Raw genomic sequence first — 27,474 nt, 5'->3', positions numbered from 1 at the left:
TATATTTATATAGATATATAATCTGCTTTTATCATCATAACAACCCTATGAAGTAAGTAGATACTATTATCATTATTATTATTATTATTATTATTATTATTATTATTATTATAGCAGCCATTTTATAGATAAGGAAACTAAAGCTGTAAAAGCTTAAATATCTTACATGGGGATCACAGAGCCAGTAAATACCCAAAGCAAGATTCATACTCAGTTCTTCCTGATTCTAAGTCCAGCACCTCTATCTATTGTATCACATAGCTGACACAGATAAAATGGGAATAACACATGAGGATTAAATGAGATAATGTATAAAACCACTTTATAAACAAGAGTATTAAAGATATATTCTTGTCATTATCATCATTATTATTATTACTTAACTCAGTTATTTCCTGGCCCACAAACTCTTTTTTAGAATTCAAAACTGTCTAGATATCAGGATGATTTGATTTAAAGTTAAAAGGAATGTTAGGTTTTATTTAGTCCAATCCTTTTATGCTGTGGATGAGAAAACAAAAACCAGACATGTTAAGACTGACTTAAATGGTTAGTCCCACATACTAATTGGGTTACCCTGAGTAAGATATTTATACTTTCGGGTCTTCAGTTTCCTCATCTATAAAATGTTAGGATTATACTTGATGGCCCATAAAAGTATGTTCTGGCTCCATATATGTTATCCTGAAAGGACTTGGATTCTTTGATTGGCATGAAAATAAGTAGAACTTTTTGGTTTACCAGTTACGTGACAAATAATTACAATTTTTTAGATATTTTGAATATGATATGTTAGGGATGGCAGCTAGCTGGATAGAGCACTGGACTTGGAATCAGGAAGGCATCTCATGTTCATGTGTTCAAATCTGTCCTCCAATGCTTACTAGTTGTGTGATTCAGAGAAAGTCATTTCACCCTGTTTGCCTCCGTTCCTCATCTGTACAATGAGCTGGAAAAAGATGTGGCAATCCATTCTTTACCAAGGGAACCCCAAGATGGGATCACAGAGAGTTAGATATAATTGAACAAGTACAACAGCAAAATGTCAGAAACTTACACCTTTGAATTTGTTGTCATCACATACCTAGTACATTCTTAGAACATTCTTCCTAGTTGAAACCCATGCTCTAATTGTGTTTTTGCTCAGACCCAGACTATCTGCTCTCAGTCTATATTTCCTCTTTAGAGTTTTTTGAATTATTAATTTTTCTTTAACTTTCAGACACTGTTTGGGAACTAGTCGTTTAACTTCTGTGATTGTCTCTATACAAAGAATGTTTACTGGAATTTTCCAACTGGTTGGTTCATTCACTTGAATGAATCTGTGTATGTCCACAACCTTAAATGGTCATAGGAAAAGGAAATAATTAAATTAAAACATTTCCCATTCTCCATTTCTATCCAGAACTGAAGGAGAAGAGATTCAATGACATAGGACTTTTCTTTTCCAAATTTTGCATCTCTTCTAGTGTATATATAATGAGGATATAGCAAGTACAATAAATGTTTATGAAATGAAGGAATTATATCATTTGATTTCCTAGCATAAAATCTTAATCATAAAATGAGAATTCACTAGGTAGGTAAATAAAGCATTTTGTTTTGTTCTTTTTTTTTTTTTAAGTTAGTGATAAATGGGTCCACTGCCAGTTTTTAAAAAATTAAAAGAGCAATTATTAGATTGTTTTTGGTTTTAACTAAGGACCTATTAGAGTTACTAGAGAAAAGGTCTTCTGCTATCTTAAAAAAAAATAGGATATCCAGTTGACATTCAGTGGAAGGAAATGTAATTGTAGCTAGATCTTATAAAACTCTTGTTGCCAATGGCCTCCCAATATTCTGTTTTGCCCGTTACATAAATGAATTGAGAAATAATTTATAGGCCATTATATTTTGGTCAAAAATTGAAAAGTAACAAAATGTGAATAATTGACATGCTACTTTGGTGGCCCTAGGTTGCATAGTAAATTATAGGGCTAGGAAAAATTCCTTAAAATATTACAGATTTCCACCATCTATGAGGGAATTCTGGCTTAACAAAAAAGAGATATTGAAACAATACTATATAATGATGGTTGGAAATGAAAGAATGAAATTAAATTTGGGGACAAAGATTTTTGCCTTCAATGAACAGATTTGTTCCCATTGTTGTGCTTTGATTAATATTATGGTAAAGATCATAGATTTAGAGCTGAAAAGGACCAGCCTGATCTAATTACTTCTCAAAGATGGAGAAACTGAGGCCAGAGAGGTCATATGACTTTCCTAAACCATTTCCTGACTATTAATTAATATTAATAAGAGGTATTAATGGCCAGAATCATGATTTGAGTGCCTTTTGCATTAAACTACATGGCCTCATCTCAAGTCAGTTTCATTTTATAGTCATTTATGCCCAATTACTAGTCCTCTTCACCTCAGTCTTTCACTCAGCATATCAGAGCACATGAATATCAGCAATTAAACAAGTTGAAAGACTATTTGGTTCATATGGTTCATATTTTTATTTGTTGTAATAGCAGAGCTAGAATAATTTATATTAAATCATTGGGAGACCCATTGAAGTTTTCAGACTGAGTTTAGAGGTGAGCACATGAGCAATTGAGATGAAGGATTTTTTTTTTTTTTTAGCTGATTAAATTGGACATATATAATTCAATTTAAAAATTTTTGCTAAGATGTCATTAAGAAATTTTCTGCAGATATATCCCAAAAGACAATTTTAGACTCAGAATAATAGACTCTTCTGGTAAATTGGGCCAACAAAGAGAAAGAGAATTCCTTTGCTTCATAACTACAATGTAGGAGTACTAGAGGGAATGCTGAGAGGTACTGGCATTGTTCATGCCCCTTTTTTTGCATAAGTAATAAATGCCCAGGAATCATTATCATGCAAATTAGAATGTGATAAATCACCTAAGTGACAAGTCAGGGAGGATAAGACACTTATACAAAGTCACATGGAAAGAGTCAAAGTGAAGATGGCATCCTAGATCCTCTAGGAATTTCTAGCTTAACATTTTTTTCCCATTGCACTAATATGATCCCCTCTTTTAAAGGAAACTGTTGCCTACAGAGATTAAGAAACTTATCCAGAATAAGTGCCCAAGATAATAGGCATCATGTGCTAGGTCTTGAATGATGGGTGAGTGTGTAATAGATGGAAATAATGAGAACCTTGCTGAGACAACCATATGTATACAGAAGTAGAAAGGCTCAAACAGAGCAGGGATGAGAGTGGAGATTGGTTTTGTCTTGAACATTTGGTATGTGATGACTTTGAACCTGAGATAATTCTGAAAAGATAGTCTAGGATTAGAATCTGGGAGACATAAAGGGAATTGAATTTTATTGGGTAAGCAGTGAGGAGATTGGGGGGTATTTGAATAGTTTCGAGCAATAGTATTGCATGCCCAGTATTTTAAGATGAATACTCTGGCTGCTTTATTATTAGCAAATTATTTTAGGAGTTTAATTTAGAGACAACAAAGCTAAGAACAATGGTAACAGTGATGGGAATGGAAAAGAGCAATTAGAAATGATCAGAGCACTGGACTAAGATTCAGGAGATAATAGGTCCTATTCTAGGCTTTGCCACTTAATAGCTGTGTGGCCTTGAAAACTAAAAAAGAAAGAAAGAAAGAAGAAGAATATTTTAATTTCCCTGTGCCTCACATTAATTATCTGTGAATTATCAACTGTATTGGAGCTAGTGATTTCTCAGGTATGATTCACTTCTTAAATTTGGTGATATTGTTTCTTCCTCATGTTGGTAGAATTGTTAAGATTGGTTGAATGATTAAGCAAGAAGTAGAACATACTTTGCGGGTTGCATCCTGGATGACTCTGAGGATTGTGGTGACATTAATAGGAAGGGATTGGATCCAGAAAAGCCAACTACTTTGGTTTTATGGTCCCATCAGTTGTTGACAGTTGAGACTTTACTTGATAATACAACTTACTTAATGAAAAATCTGAAGAAGTCATTAATGGAAAATATCAAAATAAAACAGGAAGAGAAGCCACATTATATCTCAAAGTATTTTCTACTTCCACTTTTATTCAGAAGACCTGATAGAATTTAGGAGGAAGTTAACCTTTGAATCTCAATTATTTTTGAAGTAAAATGCTTGAATAATCCTATTTCATAAATCCCATTGAAAAACATTACCTTGTAAATGTCTCATGAAGCATAAGAATCACAGGGACATTTGAAATGTAAAATGCCTTTGGTTTCATTGGGCTTTCTTTTTATCCTTTATCTTGGCCCACTTATTATTTTGTCTCAGCCCCCTCTTGAGCTTTTAAACTTCCAATTAGGCCAAATGAGGACGACTATGGTAGTTTTGAGATCAAATGTCTGTGGGGGATTATGTCAAAACTATCAAAAAAGCTATTTAACTTGTAGCTTAAACTGGATCTTTCCTTGGGTCTCAAGAGACAAATGGTAAGTGTGTCAATTCATTGCTTAGCCAGATGTGATCCACCTGGCCTTTGGCCTGAATCCAACTTTCTTGGGTTGGATTGAATTGGATTTTCAGTATTATCTAGAACCACAGAGAAGGTGACATGATCTCAATTTCAACCAGCAAACGGGACAGAGAGGTGAAAGATTTGGATAGGATCCAAGAGGAAACCTTGAGATAATTGTACTAATAGTTGATGAAAACTTATTTGGATAAAAGCATATTCTTAAGCCATATAGTAAGGAAATAGTTGTATTTATAAAAGAGTAAGGGATTTTTTTTTTTTAAGATGGCACATACTTTTCAATGGTATTCATTACCCAGAGATCTTCAGTAATGTAGGGCTTTATGAGATCAAATGAGATAATATTTGTGTGGGGTACATAGAAGGCACTAGACAGTGACAGCTACCATTATCAAAATGAATAGATGTTTTATTCATTTTTTCTTACTCATTATTCAAGCTAGTCTAGTCTCACTGTTGAATAGCAAGAAAAATTAAAAGTACAAGTACTAATGGTCTTGTACAATCTATTAGTATTTGTACTTTTAATTTTTCTTGCTATTTAACAGTGAGACTAGACTAGCTTGAAATAATGTCTGGCACACCTTCCTGTTGTGTGTGTGTATTATATATATTAAAAACAAACCCTAACACTTATTAAATGCCCCCAATATGCAAGTCACTATGCGAGGTACCAAGGATTAAAAAAAATTAAAAAGAACACATCTTTGCCTTGGGGAACTTATAGTCTTGGGGGTAGAGGAAAACTGTGATGATGATAGTGGTGATGGTGGTGATTGTGTGCCACAAAAAATATTTGAATAAACAAATGATACAACATAGAATGAGAAAGGTCAAAGGAAAGATAAAAGCTTTAGGAATGTTTAAAGAGAAGCATCATTTGCTTCAGCAAAGACTAGAGGTGGGGAGGGGAGATCCAGGGAGGTTTTATTTTAAAAAAAAATTGGCACCTATATTGGTCCATAATGGAAGTGAAAGATTTCAGTGATCAAAAATGATGAAGGAGATGTGTTTCAGACACAAAAGTTGGCTTGCATGAATGCATAGAGGAAAAAGAATGGAGGATGCAGTTGAGCAATAACTAGCATTTTGGTTTAGCTAGAATATAGAGAGTATATAAATAGGAATAATAAGAAGTAAACTGTGAAAAGAAGATTGGAACCAGCTTCTAGAAAAAAAGAGTTGTATCAATCCAAAATACTTTAGCAGAAGGGGAACCACACATAAGGAATATATCCCATTTCCCTTTCACTGCTGTTCCCATGGTAAGGACAGGGATGTAACCTTGAGTTTATAAAGAAATTGATTTCGGGCAGCTAGATAACACAGTGGATAGAGCACCAGCCCTGAAGTCAGGAGGACCTGAGTTCAAATTCAGCCTCAGACATTTAATACTTCCTAGTTGTGTAACCCTGGGCAAGTCACTTAACCCCAGTTGCCTCCAGCCAAAAAAAAAAAAAAAGAAATTGATTTCTTTCTGTTTAGCCTTAGTTACCATTTACTCTGCCTAAAGTCAGTAATCTGATCCAAGTTGACAAGGGTCCTAATAAGTCACAAAGGTCTCAACGGATATGTATTATGCTAGGAAATGTCCTGTCTTCCTCATCTACCATACAGTACTTTAATTTCTTCCCTGGAATGAACAAAACACCTAAATTGTGTATGTGTGTGTTTTTGTCTTTGTAGGTATAACAACAATCTTAAGATAAAAAATAAAATCAAATTAAGTGATATGTGGACAGCAAGCTGTGTGGATGAAGTGGGTGAAGGAAATACCAATACAATGAAGTCATTTGTTTTAGGATGGCCTGTTGTCAACTTTGTTGCCACTTTCAGGTAGGAACTTAAATGTGAACCTGATGACCTTTTATTTCTATTCATTTTTCTTTAGGAACTTCATTTTCACTGATCATCTATAGCATTCATACAATAGTCATAGAGCAGAGAAGTAATGTTTGTTCTATTGGCTCCAGAAGACAAAATTAGAATAGATTTTGTGGGATAGCAATTTTTAGCTATAATATAGGAAAAGAATAACTTCCTAACAAATAGAATTATCCAAAAGTGAAAGGAGCTGCCAATGGAGATAGTGAATCACCTGCTCAGTTACTCACATACTCAAGGATTGAGAACTAGAGTGTTCCTCAAAGGCTATCTATCTAGTCCAACTTTTCATTTTACAAATGAGGAAATGAGACCCATGGAAGTTAAGTGACTTAAGTGATTCAAGGTCACATAGGCAGCAAATAGCAGAAATGGAATTTGAAATCAGGCCTTATATTATCCATATCTACATCCTCTTTGTCAAGAATAGTGCCTTGTGCCCATTATAGGTATTTAGAACTATGACCATTTATCCAAGATGATGGATGGATTTATGTCTAAGCAAAGAATTTGTCTGTGTAAGCCAATAAAAATGTCTTCTTTTAATAATGCACAATTCTGAGAAGTTTTTCCCTCCTGGTCCCTAAAGGATGCTTGGCCCCAGGTAAAGAGCACCTTGATGGATATCCAGCGGAAAGGAATCTTCTGATAATGGGATCATACATGGATAGAAAAAGGGAAGAGTAAACATCTACTCAAGAAGAAAGTAGAGTATTTGTGAGAGTGTAAATTCCATCATTGGAAATCAACACACAGAAGCCCAACAATAACTTGTCAGAGATGTGTAGAAAAGATTTTCTGCATTTGGTAGAATATTCTATATCTAGAATTCTTTCACATTTTATAGGAAAGAGTAAAATCTTAACTAATAAATGATATAAAATGTTATTTCCATGGAAAACTCAAATATCATTAGATTATAGTTTCAAACCCTGTGCCATATTAATTAAATTCATAGATTTCTAAAGACTCTTATAAAGGCTTATATTTTCCACGAGTTTTAATATGTTTTAAAAAATGGCAAAATAACACTTCTCAGTCAACCTTATTATATATAGGATTACACAAGTATAGACTTAACCTATTGTACTCATAAATATACGTCCTTTGGGAATGGGTCACACAAAGGGATTTAAAGAGAAGTACATGGTGGGAATGAGTAAGCTTTAACTTATTACCACTGGAATTGTGGAAAACAGTATGAAAGAGATGTGTGACTCAAAAAGGAGGTTGGATTTTGGTTATGAAGTGAAAGTGAGATTAGCTAATGGGCAGTCTACCTCGTTCCTACTCTCATGTGATAACAAGATACTTCTAAGAAGGCCCCATGTCATGTCACATTTGTTTCTTCTGCAGTGTAGAATGTATATGAAGAAAAGAGGTAGATGAGGCACTGTGCTCTGTACCTGTGGATAGAATTCCCTGATGGTATGAAGCCCTAGTATCATTAAAATATATATAATGATTAAATGGGTAGTTAGGTGACAGAGTAGAGTGTCTGCCCCAGATTCTGTAAGATTCATCTTTGTGAGTTCAAATTTGGCCTTAGATTTTTATTAGCTGTGGGATCCTGGGCAAGTCATTAAAATCTGTTTTTCTTCATTTATAAAATGATCTGGAAAAGGAAATTACAAACCACTTCAAGAAAACCCTAAATGAGGTCACAAAGAGTTGGATTCAACTGACAACAGTTACGCTTACATGATTAATATTATTATAACATAATACCCAAATATTACTCTTAAGGCATATGCAAATTTTTAAAAGCAATTAATGTTGCTGTTAAAATTACAAAATCCTACCATTCCATTTATATCTTAGAACAGCAGTGGGATACCACATGATTACATAGTCTGATGGGATATCTCCAATCTGTATGCAGAGTTAAAACTGTTGTGTTGAAGGATAAAGAATTATGCCTCAAGACATAGTCTTAAATTACATGAGAATAGATAGGAATTACATTTACAACATCCTGCCAGGTGATCATCTAGACTCTGAATACTTTCATTGATTGGGAACTCACTATTTCACAAAGCACTCCATTTCTATTATTGAACAGGTCTAATTGTATAGAAACTCTTCCATATATTCAACTGCAAGCTACCTCCCTTTTAACTCTTAATGACTGGTCCTTGTTCTTTGAGGTCAAGGTCATATTAAGTACCAGAAGTCCTGGTTATCTGAGGCCTCCCAGCAAGAATTGATCCTCATTCAAATATCCCTCCCCTTTTACACTATCTCTTCTTCATTTATCTGCTTCTAGTAGCTGATGATGATAAGCTCTTAATAATCTGAATATCAAAGGATTAAGGGAAGCCTTGGGGGAAAATTGATGTAGAAATTGAATATTTATTTGCAACCATTACTTTCTTTATGATTGTAATGTAAAAGAGTGTTATCCTAAAATTTCATTGGGAAAATTATACCTCCCAAAAGTCAGTATTTGATTCATTCTGATAATTAATGAAGAGGCACAATTATAACCCATATTTTGTTAAATATAAAAAAACCTGATTTTCATAATTTTGGCATCATTTTTCAAACTAAAGTCCCAGTAGAACTTTGTGAGTTCCTATTGTAAGTAAATCATTTTCCAAGGCCTTTTCTGATACTAATTAGACTTAAACAATGACATTCTGCATAACAGGACATATATTTCCTACATTTCTCCTTAGCCCATTTTAGTGTTTCAGAAATCGCGCTCTTCCTATTCAGAATTTAGATTTTGAAAAATTACTAGCTGTTAAAGAATAGTCTATTAATTAGCTTATCTCCTCTTTAATAGCATTCTCCTTGACTGTTACTGCACATTTAACTACCACTTTGACCCTGTTTGCCCATAGCTGTGCCAAACCACCAGAGTAATTGAAATGTCCTCTCAAATACCATCTGTGTAGGATCTGCTGAAAGCTGAGGGGCTTCTAACAAAAATTCCAACTAGGAAACCAATTAAATCAATAAAATCCACTATTTCTCAAAATTAATTCAGGAAAAAAAAGTATGTTATTTCTCTTAAGGTGAAAGTGATTTTTTAAAAAACTGAAAGTATAAAAATTGCTTCACAAATGTATTGTGCCTTTAATAATTCCATGTGATTATTTCTTTTCGCTGGGAGAAAGGGAATGAGGAAGCCTATTATTTTATACAGTGTTGGCAAGACAATTGAATCTGGATCTGGATTCAAAGTGAAGGAGAATGTTCACATGAATTGTGAAAAACTATGGATGATCTTTCACCTAGAGTTTCTGGGAAATTTAGCCATCTATTTTCAAGGGTATAGAATTCTACTGAAGGCTTTGGTCTTGACCCAAAAAGCCATGTATTTATTGACTGGATATTAGAAAATGTTAAATGAATAATAAGAAAATTTTTAAAAGCTGGATAAATAGAATTTTTAACTGAATACTAGTCTTTGGATTTCTTTTAAAAAAATAAAGCATTTTGTGAATCTAACTTATTTTTTTGATTGAGGTCTTTGCCTAATGAATAATAAGATTTGATCTAAAGGCTACATTTCTTCCATCATTTCAACCTAAAAAATCTGTCAAGAAAAAGGTGGATATATCAAAATATTATAAGGAATTATGAAAGAGGAAAAATATATGTATGAAAGTAAAAAAGCTTTATGACAAGTCAATCCAGGGAGATTATTTAAAAGAAAACTTGCTAAGCAACACTGATACAACCAAATTATAAATATTTATTAAAAGCTTTTTCCTGGAAGAGGAAAAAATGAGCAATTTCCAGTACCTCTAAGTGATTTCTCTGTAAACATGAACAACTGGTTGAAAGTACCAATGAAATATTAGTATAATCCTGAAACACTGAACATTTATCAGATTCTTTCATCTTCGTTTATGTCCTCATCATAGGGATGTTTAAAATAGAGATTATCAAGCAGTAATAATTTTGCTGCAAATGTGCACAATGAGAAGATTGTGAGAGTATAAGGACTCAGATTCTAGGAAATAAATGAGTGATCTGCAGGCAGCTAATAAGTACAATTAAACAACAAAAGAAGAAAGGTGGGCTTTTTTTCTCAATTACAATTTTCTATGCAAAGATTTTCATCCAAATTTTAAATGTTTGTATGCCGGTCTCCCTATAATAATGTGGTACAGAAGACAATAGAAGAAAGTGAATGTTATCCTGAATATTTTCATATTTTATGTTATTCAGAATGTCCTAAAAGTCTTAGTAAACTTTTGAGCCTAAAACTTAAACTGTATTCATATGGGACATGCTATAAAATATAAAATTAGCTTTGTAGACCCTAAATTTTAATTCTTCCCTCTAGGACAATACCTTAACCAAAGAAGGTTTACTCAGGATCACTGTCCATCACTATATATGTCATAATAACACTTCAGGGGATTTCTTGAAGTGGTTATTCTAACAGTACAGATCATTATCCATTGTAAACATGAACAACTGATTGAAAGCACCAAATATTGCTATAACCATGAAATGCTGAACATTTATCAGATTCTTTCATCTTCACTTATATCCCCAGCATAAGGATCCCTAAAATAGAGATCATTAAGTAGGAATAATTTAGCTGCAGATGTGCACAGTGAGAAGATTGTGAGAGTATATGGAGTCAGAATTTTCTTACTATGCAGGACTCTTGCTCATGAAAACTATAGGTCACTGAACATTTCTTGATTATCAAACCAATACTCAGGCTGTCCATTTGTTAATTCTCACTCTTAACCACATGGCTTACTCACCTCCTTTTCTAGTCATATATTTCATTTTTGATGACTTTTGTTGCTAACCATAAATTAGTCGTATGTTGCAGCCTGCTTTCCCCCATATAGCTTTTCATTGCCCTTTGGGATATCTGATTGGCTGATTTGGTGTTACAAGATCTTGCAATCGCATACCATCTCCAGAAGAACTTCATTAATATCAGAGAGAAAATCATGGCTTTTCAAATAATTGATCAAATTTATTGGGCCTAGTCTAGAAGATTTTTGTAAGGCAATTTCACCCATTAAGAAGTCCCACAGTAAGAGTTTCTCTCTTGGACATTGGAATCAGTGGTATTGATTCTAGCTTATTTATATTTACTTGTATGTCAAAATTTACTGGTTTTCTAGTAGATTGGGGAGAGGGGTGGCATAGATACATAAAAAGGAACATTTCATTTGACTTTTGTTTTCATTTTCTTTGATTACAGTTCTTCAGAACAAAAGGACAAGTGGCTATCTCTTCTCCAGAGGTATTTTAACAGTATCTTCATTTTGATCTGAAACATCATTTTCTTAACTGGTAATAATAGAATAAAAAATTTTCCCTAAAGATTGCCTCAAACCAGTATCTTTTTTTATTTTTTGGTGCAAATGGTAGAATTGGATTACACCTATTTGGTGGAAATAAGAAGCTATTACCTACATTATGTTCTAGTAATAGAATAGAATTTATGGTCTCATTTTATGTTTATACATATACACACACATAAGCTTCCTTGGAGAATGTTGACTTTTTAGACAGAAACAGTTGATTAAAATCTTTCCTTTTGTTGATCACCAGAAAATTTAAATGTTAGCCATTCTCATTAATAAGAATCATTATATGGAAGTAAAATTTAATGACTTCCCATAAAAAACTGACTCTCCATCCAAATCAAGTTAAATCATCCTTATTCTTCCTCTCAAAGAGCTTACAGTCTAAAAATTTACCCTCTGCTTACTTTAAAATATTTGTTGTCATAGATATGCCTATATTTCCAAAAAGTGATTTCTAAGAATTGATCTTCTGGAGATTTATAGAAGACAAAAATGTAAATTATGACATTCCTTCTAACTTGACAATATTGTATTGGATCCAAGAGAGAATAGAGAATATTGCAGAAGTATAGGATTATGGGGATCAGAGACCATAAATCAGAACTGATTTCCCAAGATATATTTTTCAAACTTCAGGACTAGAGGTCTCACTTGATCACAACCGTGTCTTCTCTTGACAAATGATGCTCATTTGTTTCTTTTTCCTAGACCCAGATTTCCTGTGTGCTCTTTTGTCTTATGATTGATTTGGTTTCTTAGTAACTTTAGTGTTTCTACAAATGTTGAAAATTAAATAGTCTAATTTAAAAAGTCATTATCCAAATCTATCTGATTTATCGGTGTATATATTTGTATTTTCATTTGATTAGATATATTGATGAAGAGAAGGAGAAGGACCATCCAAAGAGCATTCCTCTTAAAATCTTTGCAAAGGACATTGGGAATTGTGCTTATGTAAGTGTTTTTCTAAGTCAACAAATTTAATTCCAATCGTGGAGTATGAAAAAATGGAAACACTTGGGGTTAGGAGAGGAAGGAGGAAGACATTCAGAAATTATGCTATGTGGGTAGAAACCTCTTTTTGTATGTAAAATGCAAATTTTGGGGAGTACAGAGTAGTAATGTTAATTATGTTAGTGAGTATATTTCAGAATATCCAAGGAAATACTTGTCATGTGTCTCTCTCCTCCTTTCTTCCTCCCTCTGACCTAAATGCTTCACTGGCCTTTCAGAAGCAGCTGCAGGGTCATGCTGCTGCCTTGACTAAAGAAAATCATTTCCCCAAAGAGGTATTTCCTATTAATAATAAACAGTCTCCATTTTCTGAATTGTCATTTCTTAAAAAGGGGACACTTCAGTTTGAAAAAGATCAGCCTTCATTCTGTGGAGTTGAAAACTGAAAATCTCTCTCTACCCCAATTTTCCCCCACCCCAGGCACATGAGTGGAATACAAGGTTGATTTTTATAAGAGAACAGTATATTTTCATCTTCTTTCCTTGCCCTCCCCTGCAAAAGAATACTTTTGTCTTACAGTGGCCAAATTAGGAAAGTTTTAAGTTTCCATTATTGTGTGTAACTCAGTGTCCTAGAATTGTGGTGCAGTAGCAAAGATGTTACTGGTAGTCTAAGATTAAAAAAAAAAAACCTTCATTTTCTGAATTTTTAAAAATGATACTATGGTTTCTCAAATATTATAGCAGCCATAGATCACTGGGAATCGCACTATTTTTATGGGAAAAAATGTGTAGTGCAAAATAGTTATGTTCTAGCCAAAAGCAAAACTTTCGCAAATGTTTTGACCTATTCCTGAGTGCCAGATGTTACTGCTTGAAATAAAAGCTTAATTTTTTTTTTATTGTATGAGAAGTCAGTGATTTTTCTATGATTTGTTCCTTTTGTTTTCCTTCTTTGCCTTAATTGCAGTGAAAATTGGTTACTTTAAAGGTTTTTGTGGAAGATCACTTGGTTCTTTTTTTTAAAAAGTGTGTGTTTGTGTGTATGCACACATCTTCAGCTTCTTACTGTGGGAAATATTGGTGCCAACTAAAGTCTTATGTTGCACAAGAAAATAGAGAAGACAAGGAAAGTAAAAATGCAGGCCAGGTTACTTTCCTGTGGATAGAGTTATCCAGTGCTAAGATAGTAGAGTGACACAGGAACCCTCTAAAGCTCTCCCAAATTCCTCTCCAAACAACTAGAAAACTGCCTCAGAATTCATCAAGGATCAGCTTGCCAGCATAGCAGGAAAGCTCAGTCTCAGTGGGGTAGGAGGAGAATGAGGTCCAAAAGAAACAGTAGTAGCCAGCTTCACAGCATGGGGCCTGAAGCAAGATTCTAAGCTTGGGACAATCCTCCTACAATGAAACCTCTTCTCCTATAAACCAGCAACCCATAGGCTAGTGAGCAGCCTGTGTGACTCAGCAATTCCCCTACCCAGTTCCCCTAGCACAAGTCACCAGCTAGACCTTGACCTCATTGCTAAACAGTACTGAAGCCCCAAAGCCTGGCCAGCAGTGAGATCCCACCCCTGGGGCTTGCCAGCAGAGAGACCCCTTTTCCATAGCAATGCAGCAGCAGGGATGTACCCCTGAGGCAGGCCAGCCGCTAAAACCATACCTATATTATTCTCATTCCCATTTTTCAGGGAAAGCAAGCAGTAAGATCCTAAGCCCTAGGACAAAAAGCTTGGAACAATGCAGAGTCTTTTTCTCACATCAAAACACCAAGTCACAAAAAGACAGAAAACAAATGAGCAAAGAACAAAAAAGAATTAACTATAGTTAAGTTACTATGGTGACAGAAATGATCAAGGCATAAACTTAGAAGAAGACTATAGTGTCAAAATGGCTATATGTGAAGTCTTAAAGAAAAATGTAATTTGGTCTTGGGCTCAAAAAGAATTCCTAGAAGGTCTTAAAAAGGAATTTTAAAAGTGGAAGAATTGGTAGAAATGGGAATGAGAATAATGCAAAAGAATTATGAAAAAAATCAATGGCCCAGAAAAGAGGTACAAAAATTTACTAAGGAAAATACTCTTTAATAGAAGAGCTGGCCATACCCAAAAGTATGCATACCTTTTGATCATTATTAGGTCTATATTCCAAAAGACATAAAAAGCAGAAATGAAAAAAAATCTATATGTATAAAAAACATTTATAGCCATTCTTTTCTGGAGGCAAAGAACTGGAAATTGAGGGGATATCCATCAATTGTGGAATGGCTGAATAAATTGCTATATGTGATTTTAATGGAATACTCCTGTGCTATAAGAAATAAGGACCTCAAAAAACCTGGACTTTCTTGCTGATGCAAAGTGAAATGTGTATGTACAACATAACAGCAATTTTGTAAGAGGATGACCTATGTATGACTTAACTCTTGTTAGCAATACAGTGGTATAAGACAAGAATTATAATAAAAAATGTCATCCATACTCAGAGAAAGAACCAATGGTATCTGAATGCAGATTGAAGCATACTTTTTTTTTTTTACTTCATTTTTCTGAAGGTTTTTTTTAACTTTTTGTCTGTTTCTTTCACAACATGACGATTATGGAAATGTTTTGCATGACTACACACATATAACCTGTATTGAATTGCTTGCAATGACAAGACATGGAAAGGGAGGAGGAGAGAGAATCTGGAACTCAAAGTTAAAAACAAAATGTTAAAAATAGTTTTTGCATATAACTGAGGAAAAATAAAACACTAAATCAACGGGGGAAAAGCAGTTTAAATGTTTAAAAAAAAAAGCACACTGAAGAAAATAATTCCCTGAAAATTTAAATTGAGCAAGTGAAAACTAATGACTCTATGAGACAACAAAATATGATCAAACAAAATCAAAACTTAAAAAAAAATACAAGAAAATGTGAAATTTTTGGAAATTTTTGGAAAAACAACCAACATAGAAAATTGATCCAGGAGGTAAGAATTATTTGACTACCTGAAAACCATGAGAAAAAAAAAGAAAAGAAAAGAAAAAAAAAAAAAAAGCCTGGACAACATACTTCAATAAAATATCAAAGAAAACCGTATTGATATATTAGAATCAGAGGCAAAATAGAAATTGAAATAATCACTGCCTGAAAAAGATCTTAAAACAAAGACTCCTAAGAGCGTCATAGACAACTTATAGAGCTCACAGACCAAAGAGAAAGCACTGCAAGCAACCAAAAAGAAACAATTCAAATATTTTGGAGCTATAGTCAAGATTACACAGGATTTAGCAGCTTCCACAGAAAAGAACCAAAGGACTTGGAATATGATATGCTAGCAGGCAAAGACCTGGGATTACAATCAAGAATAACCTACCCAGAAACTCTGATTATAATCATTCAGGAGCAAGGAAGGAATGGGCATTTATTGAAACAGAGGACTTTAAAGCACTCCAAGTTAAAAGACCAGAATTAAATTTTGAAAATTAACCACTAAGTATAAAAGTCAGGAAAAAATACAAAATGTTTAAAAACAAAACAAACAAGAAAGATTAAATAAGGTTAAACTTTTAATATTTATACAGATAATGTTTGTTACTCTTAAGAATTTTATTATGGAGTATATGTAAACAGAAGGTGTAGATATAAGGTGACATAAAGGGGAATGCTATCTCCCCCCTCCCCAGAAAAATAAAGAGGTAAAAAAGAAAATTTCCTGAAAGTGGGGTAAATTATCTCACATAAAAGGTATTATAATGGAAAGGAAGATGTAATATTTTTTCTAAAATGTAATGTTCTCTGTTGAGCTTTTCTTGGGGTCTCTGGAGGCAGCCTTCATTTCAGTTCAGTAATCACCAAAAGTGCAGCCAGGGATTAAAGTCCAAATCTTTTATTGTCTTCTTCAAAGTCCTATCTCCTTCATTTGGGGCTCCGCTAGTTTTCTTAGAGGCTTATCTCCTTGCTTCCAAGAGCTTGAGCTCCCACATGCTTTCTCTGCTTCTGAATCTCCCCAACTCCAAAGGTTTGTGTTTCAGCCTGCAACCACTATACAGGTGGTAGATGGAATGAATCTGTCTTAGCCTCCGAGAGCTTTTAGTGCTCTTGTCTCTTTTGCCCTGAGAGCTCCTAGATTATATGCTCCACACTGAGTACAAATCAATCATTATATCACTAGGAAACCATTATTTGTTGTAGGATTAAATCAATGCTAAACTAGATTTAATCACTGTCTCCTCATTTCCACTTAGCACCTTGTTTCAAGTTCTGGCCCATAACATCTCCTGATAGGATTAAATCAATCATACTGAACCATGTTAAATTAGATAACTATTGTTTCTATCAATTCCACTGACTTAGTACCTTGTAAGAATCCTTTGTTTCAAGTTCAGAGTTCTGGCCCATGACTGGAAGATTGTGGGGAGGGATGTCAGGCAAAACTTAAATCTTAACTCTCATCAAAATTGACTCAAAGGGAATAAAATACATATTCAGTTGGATACAGAAATCTATGTTGTCCTATTAGGAAATAAAAAGGGATGAGGATCATAGAAGGGAAAGGGAGAACTGATAAAAGAGAGGATCGATTGGAGAAAGTAGTGATCAGAAGTAAAATACTTATGAGGAGAGAAAGAGTTAGAAAGAGCTATTTGTAGAGCTAGAAAAACAAATTCATCTGGAAGAAAGAAAGCTCAAAATTATCCAGAGAATCAATGAAAATAATGGGAAAGAAGGTGATCTAGTTATATCAGATCTGAAATTATTATGAAGTATATAATTACCAAAACAATCTGATACTGGTTAAATAGTAGAGTGGTGAATCAGTGAATCAGATAGATTAGGTACAGTTAAATTGTAGTAAATGATTATAATACTCTAATATATGATAAACCCAAAGATTCAAGTTTTTGAAAAAATATTCATTATTTGACAAAAACTACTGGGAAAACTGGAAAATAGTATGGCAGAAAATATGTACAGACCAACATTTCATACCATATACTAAGATCAGATTAAAATTTACATATAAAAGATATTATATTATTTAAACTTTGTCTTACATGGGGAATAAAAGACTGCTAGAAACTGATTTGGTCAAGTAGTATATTGTAGCAAATCCACAACATAATTATAACAATAATATTTATATAACACTTCAAAATTTACAAAACATATATTATTTCATCCTTATAACAACTCTAGGAATTAAATGATCTTATTATCCCCATTTTCCAGATGAGGAAACTGAAGCATCCATCTAATAAGTGTCTGAGGCCAGATTTCAACTCAAATCTTTCTTACTTTTAGGATCAATGCTATTTCTCGGTACCAAGAGCAGTTAAGTGGTATATGGTTAAAATGCTAGACCTGGAGTCAGACAGACTCATCTTCCTGAGTTCAGATATGGCCTTAGACACTTACTATGTGTCCCTAAATAAGTTGCTTAACTCTCTTTGCCTTAATTTCTCATCTGTAAAATGAGGTGGAGGAGGAAATGGACCACTTCAGTATCTTTGTCAAAAAAACCCCAAATGAAGTCATAAAGAGTCATACATAGCTGAAATGACACAACAGAAATAGTACCATAATCTGGGATGGAATGCTTTAGGCTTGTGATTTCATCATTGTAGAGAATTCAGTAAGTTTCCTTCACTGGTATAGATTGATGACTGGCTTGGGGCACTCAGAACTTACTTACCTAGTGTCACACCTAACACCAGATGTTAAAAACACCACTTTCCTTGACTTGAAGAATGGCATTTCCATCCTGTCTCATGCTGCCTCTCACAATAAATACCATTCTACTTTAATAATGCCTTCTGGAATCCAGAGAACTTTATCCATATGTTACATCTTGTATAATCCTTTTTGTGTATAATTTTTTTCCCATATTTTTTGGCAGTGTTATGCTGAATTGAAGTAAAGAAATAATTCCCTTTCCTCAGGTTATCCTAAGTCTGATATCTCCTTTGCTTTCTAAACCAAGTCTGTTGGTATTGGATTTTCTTTACTTCTCTCAGTTTGGAATGTGAACAAGCTTGGTATTGCTCTAGAAACAAAACAAGTCTTTTATTGCCAGTTCTCAATTATTGTACCTACCAGTGGATGATGTGATTATTTGAAAAGGGCAGGATTATTGTTTGTTTTTTTTTTTTGTTTGTTTGTTTGGTGAGGCAATTGGGGTTAAGTGACTTGCCCAGGATCACACAGCTAGGAAGTGTTAAGTGTCTGAAGTCGAATTTGAACTCAGGTCCTCCTGACTTCAGGGCTGGTATTCTATCTACTGCACCTGACCCTGGGTTTGTTTTGTTTGTTTGTTTGTTTGTTTTTTGTTTGTCTGTTTTGTTTTTGTTTTTTTTTTAAGGATTTTATGCTGGAATTTGAAATGTGTGCATTCATACTAAAATTTGAGTGTGGCTAGGCTCTTTCCAGAGATTCCTATTACCTGAAAGAAAACAATACAGCTGTGCCATGAAAACACAACTCACTCAACAGGAAAATGAGAAGAGATAACTTTTACTTTCCTTATCACAACTCCCTGAGCTCTTCCTTGCTGCCTAAATTTCTTCTTTATGTGACCACTTTATGGAAACAGCCACAATTTCTTTCTCAAATTCCTCTGTTGATGATTCATACCCTCTCTGTTTTGAGGGAGATTTTGACCTCTGTGAGTAGTGTCAAGCTCAAATAGAAATGGGGACCATTAAACTACATGTAAGCATCCTTGCTGGCTGTATATTAATTTAGAAAAATATATATTAATTTTGCCTGTGTTTTATTATAGTTTTTAAAATTTTGTTAAATATTTCCCAGTCACATTTTAATGTTGTTGGTTATTTGATGGTTTTTGACACTTATACACTAGATGACAAAACTACCTACTTTACCATAGTTAGGCTACAGGCCGTCACATAAGGGAGTAAGACTGGATGAAAAATGATGTCAAAGAATTTTGTCATATTCTCTGATAATGTCAATATATATAATGATATATATGATATCAATGCCTTTGAAAACAAGTTTTGCCCTTAAAAAAACAGTGTTGACTGTAATTGGTTTATCTTCTTTAAAATTCTTCATCCTCATGATCTTTTTTGTTATTTCTCTTTCTTCTGCAGTCCAAAACAATAACAATCACGAATTCCGATACAGTGAATAAAGTCATCACCATGGCCCTGCCAATGCTAGGGATAAATGTAAGTTACTTAAGTTTTCTTGTGCTTAAGTGTCATTTTTATGCCTATCTCCATAGGATCTCTAAATCTTCTCAGAGAAATTTACCTCATTATTAAGCAGTTTATTACATGCTTTTAAACCAGAAAAGGGTGAAAACTAAAACATCATAATTGCTCTATAACTTGAATGTTGATTTAATCACCAATATTAACTTTACAAAAATCATAAACTTAAAATTATCAGAGATCAGATGTCATCTTACCCACAAACCATCCTCAGTTTAGAGATGAAGAAATTAAGCAGATAATTGATTTGTCTAAAATCACATGAGGGGATTCTGATGAATACTTAAATATAAATTGTAATCTAATACAACTGAATTAAAATTAGAGCTTGCTAATAAAAATGACTTCTTTGTTCTATGTATTTCCAATTTTGTAATATAACATTGTCTAATCTGAGAGACTCAATGTTATTCTAGTATAATCTTAGGTCCCATGAATCTTGATTTCATCCCTGTTTTCCAGATTGAGAAATTTAAATGAAATAGTAAATTAAGAGGTCAGTTTCAAATAGAATTCAGATTTCTACATTCTTTACTCTAGCCAATAAACATTTTATTGTCTACATGCTCATACCAGTAGAATTTATTTTTGCCTCATGTTGGAACAATCTATGTCTAATAAATTAATCTTTGCATCCTGACATTTTAAAGTATGTCTTGGGTTTGTTAGGTCAGGTGTTTTGTGACTTTATGTCCAGGGAAGTATGAAAAATGTACCATCTCAAGCACTGTGGGCAGGCTGCTCTTCCTCTTACAATGCACCCCACACATGTCTTTCTGGCCTACTGCCATCTGGTTCTTCAGTGGGAGCTCAATCAAGACAGCACTTCCCTCCAGATTTCTTTATTTCCTCCCAGAGACCCCTTCCTTAGAGGATTGTGCTTTTTCCAGTTCCACGAAAACGAGGAGCTTTCTCCTGACTTTCATAATTCCAGATGTTTTTCTGGAAGGCTCAGTCCTTCCCCAAGGCAGGCCTATTTCCTAACTATTTAGAATGACCATTTGGAAGTTGAGGAAGGGGAATAGAATAAGCATTTATGTAGCATCTAATATGTGTCAGGCACTGGGCTTTATAAATATTACCTCATTTGATCCTCACAACAACCACCCGTAGAATTATATCCATTTCACAATTAAGGAAAGCAGGGCAGATATAGGTTAAGTTACTTAGCCAGGATTCCACAGCTAGTCAGTATCCAATGTTGGATTTGAATTCAGATCTTTCTTTCTTAAACCCTAACACTATCCACTATCCCATCCAGCTGCCTCTGTAGCATAGATAAACTGATGCAGCAAAGAAAAAAAAAGGCATAAACACGAAAAAATGTAAGGAAGTTCTATAAAAGGAGTTTTAGAAAAGAGTCCATGTATTTGACTGCTATCTCAGAAGCCAGTCTCTTCCAAAATTGACATTTGGACACACTGCTGAGCACAGCCAAACTTGTCAGTGGTGTAGAGACAGCCCAGCCTTGCCATATTTACTTCTGCCTGAACTCTGAGAAACACTGTAAAACATTTGCTATTCCAATGGTTGATAGACTTAAGCCTTTCGTGGAGTCAGCCTTGTCCCACCCAGTGCTCTGCCTCCTGAACCATTACTTAGCGACTGTCTGATCACAAGAGTCGTTGTGAGACCCGACTCCAACATTAAGTGGGACTTAATGGTTTTAAGCATTGCACTGCTTTTTATAAAGACTGCACTGGTTTTTAGCAACGTACACAGATATTGAACCAAACAAAAAAACAGAACATATCTCAGGAGCAGGAGCTCCTCCAGGGATGGTTATTTAGCCCAGCTATTCACAAAGTGACAACAGATGACTACTCTGATTACTACCACTTCAAGTTTAATGCTACCAAATATTTCTGCAAAATCTACAAGGAAAACAAACTTCTTCCTTACCCCTTAGGAATATCCATAAATTGTTATTCTCTGTAACATCCCTTCTTAGATATCTTGGACATCTTCTGAATTGTTTAAAGACATTCATAGCCATGACAGCATAATAAAAGGCTTCTTGTAGGGAGGCATTTAAATGTAGAAATCCTTGATAGGCTATGGGGGGAGGCATTTGATCTGGTATTCTATTAACCTGAGATCACTAAAAGAGGCTTGGGGAGATGGATTCTTTGTATTTTAGGTCACATATTAGGTTCCCTCTTATTTTGCAGAGATATTGGTCAACTTCAAATATTCTCTAGGAAAACACTCAGCACTGATTAGCTATGAGACCCCAGATATGCTAACACATACACAAAGAGTAAAAGTTCAGGAGGATTTGAGTTCTAGTATATAAAAGCTACCTTGATTTTATTTTTATTTTTTTTTAAACAAATACGTAAAGAACAGTAGACTTTATGAACCAGAAGTCTTGGGTTCAGGTTTTACTTCTATTACTTACCATCTGTGTGACTGTTAACAAGTAACATAACCTTTGGACCTCAATGTCCTTATTTGTAAAAATGTGGGGCAGCTAGATGGCACAATGGATAGAGAGGCTTAGAACATGAAGATTCACCGTCCTTTGTTCAAATCTGGCCCCAGACACTTTATTATGTGACCTTAAGCAAGTCATTCAACCCTGCTTGTCTCAGTTTCTTCAGCTATAAAGTGAACTTGAGAAAGAAATGGCAAACTATTCCAGTATCATTGCCAAGAAAGCTCCAAATGGGGTCACAAAAAGTCAAACATGACTGAAAAGGATTGAAGAACAGCAGAGCCATGGAATAGATTGCCTATAAGATCATATATATCTGTCTATATATGTCTATGTCTATCTATGTAGATAGAGATAAATATACATATAGTTATACATATATAGATATACATATAAATATGCATGTAGATATATATAGACAAAGAGAGAGATGAATATATAGGTATAGATATCAAGAGAGAGAAAAAAAGAAAGAAAGAAAGAAAAGAAACAAAAAGAAAGATCTTGAAAAGATTCCACAAAGATGGATAATGAGCTGAACCTAGAACTGAAAGGTAGAGAAGATTAGATCATATCACATTAGAAAATTGAGAAGTGTTTTCAGAGATCCTTCCTTTAATATAAAAGCCCCTATTTGACAGTTGTGGGGGAATGAGGCATTTGGGATTAAATGACTTGCCCAAAGTCACACAGCTAGTATGTGTTAAATATCCGAGGACACATTTGAAGTCCTCTTAACTCTAGGGCTGGAGCTCTACGTACTGTAACATATAGCTGTCTCAAAAGGCCCTATTTTTAAATCTCTATTCTTTCAATCTGGCTATAAATCATGGAGTGACTATATCTCATTAGAATCAGTATAGGATGTGAACAAAGTACATGAAAAGTGCATGTGAACTGTAGTTGATTATTAATGATGGCTGACATGAAGGAAATGATATAAAAGGCACCATTAAATACATGAGGTAAACCAGTAAAGCAAGAATGAAGATAAATAGAAGAATAGCCTGAGTGTTGTACTCATAGCCAAAACTTATTGGAAATATTAAAAGAACCAGAGAAAAGCATTATGGATAGATTCTTTATAAAGAATTTAAAAGGAGATAATACAGAGAAGAATCATACAAGATAAAAAAGCACTGATGGGTCTTGAGCTGCACAAGGAAGGGTCATACCTATTTTAATAAGGTCATAGATTCATTGAAGTGTGTGTATGTATGTGCATGTGCTTGCACGTGCATGTGCGTATGTTGTTCATGATTTATTTTTCACATCCAGGATGATGATCTCTTGGCTCAATCTTTTCTCTTGAGCTTTCTGCTAAATGAACCATAATCATTCCTCCTTGAATTTTTGTTCTTTGTTTCATCAATACTGTGTTCAGGTCTTATCTATCTGGCTGTTTGTCTTTCTATGTTGCTGATTCTTCATTCCTTTCACTCAGACATTGGAAGCATCCCTGAGTGCTCCATTTTAAACCTTTTATGTCTTTTTCCTTTTATATAGATTCCCTTGGGAATCTCACAAGCACACTTCACTTCAATTATAGGTAAAATGCAAATGATTCAATTTAAGCAGACATTTACTCTGCACTTGCTATGTGCTAGGCTCTATGGATAGAAGGAAAAAATTCCCTGCCCTCATGGAGCTTGCATTCTTCTAGGATGAAGTAACTTGTACATGAGGAAGTAAACACAAAGTAATTTCAAAGAGGAAATATTAATGACTAAGAATATTAGGAAAATCCTTGTGAAAGGAAGTCATCCCTGAGTCTGTGCTTTAAAGGAAGCTCAGGAGATAGTGATGGAATTGTCATTTGTAGTAAATAGCTGGCAGATCAGTTATCTGGATTAGAGGATACATGAAGATAAATAATAAGAACTGTAACTGGAAAGGTTAGTAGGAGCCTAGGATAGTAAGGTGGCATAGGGGATAGAGTGCCCAGCCTGCAATTAAGACTCATCTTCCTGAGTACAAATCTAGCCTCACACATTTACTAGCAGTATGATCCTAGACAATTTACTCTGTTTCCTCATCTGTAAAATGAGTTGGAGAAGGAAATAGCAAGCCATTCTCATATCTTTGCCAAGAAAATCCCCAAAGTAGCACATAATTGATAGTTTTGAAAGTTGTTGTAGAGGGAGAATCAATAACATATGGCAAATGACTGCCAAATAAAGGGAAAGGGAAAGTGACTCCAAAGTTGATAAAGTGTATGATTGTAATGTTATTACATTAAAAAGAAATGGAGCCGTTTGTGGAAAGAATTTTGAAAACCTCCAAAGGTTTTGATTATTGTGGCATTTTCCTAGAAAACCTGTCTAGTGCCTAGCTCCTAAATATGAGATAGAGTTCTTTTAAATTCAACAAACACTTAAGCATCTAGTATATTCAAGAAAGCTTATTAAGCACTTAGTACATACAGAGAATTTATTAAACATCTAGTATAGACAAGACAACTTATTAAATACAAAACACTGCTTTAAGCTTTGATTTAAATAGAAGATAACATCTATGTCACAACCATATCCACCCTATATCCTTTCCTGTTTCTAGCTCCTCAACAATTTTTGTTTTGGAAAAAAATATTTTAGAAATATTTCTGGTAGAGATGCAAGATATTAAGTGCTAAAGAAAGGGCGAGTTAAATGTCACAAAAAGCTTTGTTAGAGCAGATTCTAACCCTTCTTTCTTCCTCTTGTCTCTTTAATATATAAACAGCACAAAAGTAGATATTTTATTTAATAGAAAGGGATGAAATACAACATAATGCAGTGGAATTTGGAGTCCCTGGTGTAGGGTTCAGATCCCACACTGCCACATATTAGATTAGGCAAAGCACTTTGGCTCTCTGGACCTATTTCCTGATCTAGAAAATAGGGTTTGACAAGATGACCTCTGGTCCTTTCCAGCTATAAATGTAAGATCCTTTGACTACTGCATTGAGACTTAAAGAAGTACTTCAGTTTCGCCATTATGAGCTATTTACTGAGACATTGAAGTGACTAATAATAAACTAACATTTCTGAAATGCTTTACTCTTAGAAAGTGTTTTTCATATGTTACCATTTGAATCTCATGGTACCCTGTGAGATAGGTGGTGCAAATATTTCAACCGCATTTTATCATATGAGAAGCTTAGAAAGGCTAAATAACGTACTCATAATCCTTGCTAATAAGTGGTACAGCCAAAATTTGAACCCCAATCTTCTGGCTCCTAATTCAAGTGTTCATTCCTTTATATTATATTGCTTTTTTATACAAGCCATATTTTTGTAACCATCCTCATTTTTTCTGAGAGTTTAGTTATAACTAATAATTTAGGGTCCAGATTGACAGCAGTTTGCTTAGTGAGAGAGGGGAGGAATTGAGACTCATTTCACCAAAGTTGGAGTAGATTTAGAAAATCATTAATGAAAAGGTCACATTGTAAGAAAATAAACACAGAACCATGCATTAGAAGGTTCTAGGTTACACTCTGAAATGCTACAAATTGGGTGACATAGAGTGAGTTAGTCCATGCACTTTCCTCATCTGTAACAGAAGAGGGGCAGAAGGGGAGACTATTCTGGGGTCCCTTCTAGCACTTGCTTTCAGTGATTGATTCATCATAGCTTGCTTGAAGGAATGAGCTGTCCTAATGTATTTAAAGTGTAATTCACTTTTTTACTCATTTAGAAATTCTGTATAACACACTTATTGGATGAAACATGTCTCTCCTAATCTTGTTTCATATATCTTTTCTCATGCATTTATTTGTATAAGCAAAGATCTCTTTAATTGTTATGAGATAAAAAAAATAAGGCTTTAAATCTTGGAAGAGGCTGGTTGTGATTGCTGATTGATTTGTAGGAAAAAATGGATTTATGATGATAACTTTCAACAATCTGATGAATTTTCCCACTTGTTCTTTTTCTTTGGCCAAAGCGATTAATTTCTTTATATGAAAAGAATCTCAAAATACTTAATTTAATCAAGAATGGAGGCTGTTTGCTCACAATACAATTTCCAAGAATTATAGTTCTGCTTTTTTCTGACACTAAATAAAATGACAGGACTTTATTAGGAACTTATCTTTCTATTTGCAATAAATTAAAACTCAAATTTTGCTACTGGAATGCATGAAGCATGTTTTTGAAATGTTAATAAGAAGACAGATGTTATTCTTTTATGTAAAATAAATTAACATTCTGAAAGATGCCTAGGGAATAGAATTCTGCACTTCGATTCATGATATCCTGAGTTCAAATCCTATGTTAGATACCTAAAAAGCTATGTGGCCCTAGACAAGTTACTTCTAAGCTTCAGGTTCCTCATCTATAAAATGGACATGATAACACACTTCACTAGATCATTGTGAGAATCCGGATAATACATGTAAGGTACTTTGCCAACCTTAAAGTTCTATGTGAATTATCATGATGAAATGTATAAGAATAAGGTTATGATTTTCCATGAGAAGTGCAAAAAAAAAAAAAAAAGAACAAATATAAATCATCTTGCCAAAGACTGATCTGTTTCTAGCAGTTCCATCTGAAAGAATAATTTAATATGATCCTGCAAAAGATAGACCAGAGAAGGTGATCTCTTCCCAAAATAGAATTTTCAGCACCTATTATTTTCTATTAACAAAAATGGCTGTGTTAGCAGATGACTTTGTTTTCTTTGTTTGGAATTGCTATCTTCCAGATTTGAGGTATTGGTTTTTTCTTCTCTCTTCAGGACATTGCTTAGCTGAAACCTTAAACAAATCCTTTCTATACTATCACCTCAAAGCAAGTTGCCCAGATGCCAAAAGCAGCAGGGTTAGTGCACTTTATAAAGCTGTCACCCTGTCCATCATGGCGCTAAATGAATGGTGCTTGTGATTTTCCCAGTTGTATGATAGATATTTATTGTAGGGTCATACAAAGCCCACATCAAAGATTTTCTGAGATCATTAAGGACCTAACAAAGGCCAAGAGATCATTCTCTTGGAAATAAGGAGGAATGTGGAAAAGTGTTCCAAATAAGTAATGATCTAAGAGATACAAATAAATAGCACTGTGAGACTTTAACCCACACCAACAAATTCAAAAAAATAATAAAAATTGCAAGCTGTACACGTTGGAAGGGAAGATAGGAACATGAATACACTCTTGGTAGTAATATAAATTGTTCCATGTGTTCTAGAGAACAATTTGGAATTATGC

The 27,474-nt window shown here is 34.1% G+C and overlaps 1 protein-coding gene across 1 annotated transcript in view; it reads left to right on the top strand.

The window, feature by feature from the left end:
* Positions 1 to 27,474, top strand: part of ARHGAP20 (Rho GTPase activating protein 20) — a 158,995-nt gene that overhangs the window by 84,045 nt on the left and 47,476 nt on the right. Inside the window, exons 4-7 of the mRNA XM_051986945.1 lie at positions 6,178 to 6,327; positions 11,561 to 11,602; positions 12,539 to 12,623; positions 19,723 to 19,800. Coding sequence (XP_051842905.1) covers positions 6,178 to 6,327; positions 11,561 to 11,602; positions 12,539 to 12,623; positions 19,723 to 19,800 — 355 coding nt within the window. The remainder of the gene's footprint in view (positions 1 to 6,177; positions 6,328 to 11,560; positions 11,603 to 12,538; positions 12,624 to 19,722; positions 19,801 to 27,474) is intronic.

Source organism: Antechinus flavipes, chromosome 3 (genome assembly GCF_016432865.1).
Source record: "Antechinus flavipes isolate AdamAnt ecotype Samford, QLD, Australia chromosome 3, AdamAnt_v2, whole genome shotgun sequence".
Taxonomy (NCBI): Eukaryota; Metazoa; Chordata; class Mammalia; order Dasyuromorphia; family Dasyuridae; genus Antechinus; species Antechinus flavipes.
Note: the sequence above shows the minus strand (reverse complement) of the source record. Positions and strands in the feature narration are given on the sequence as shown.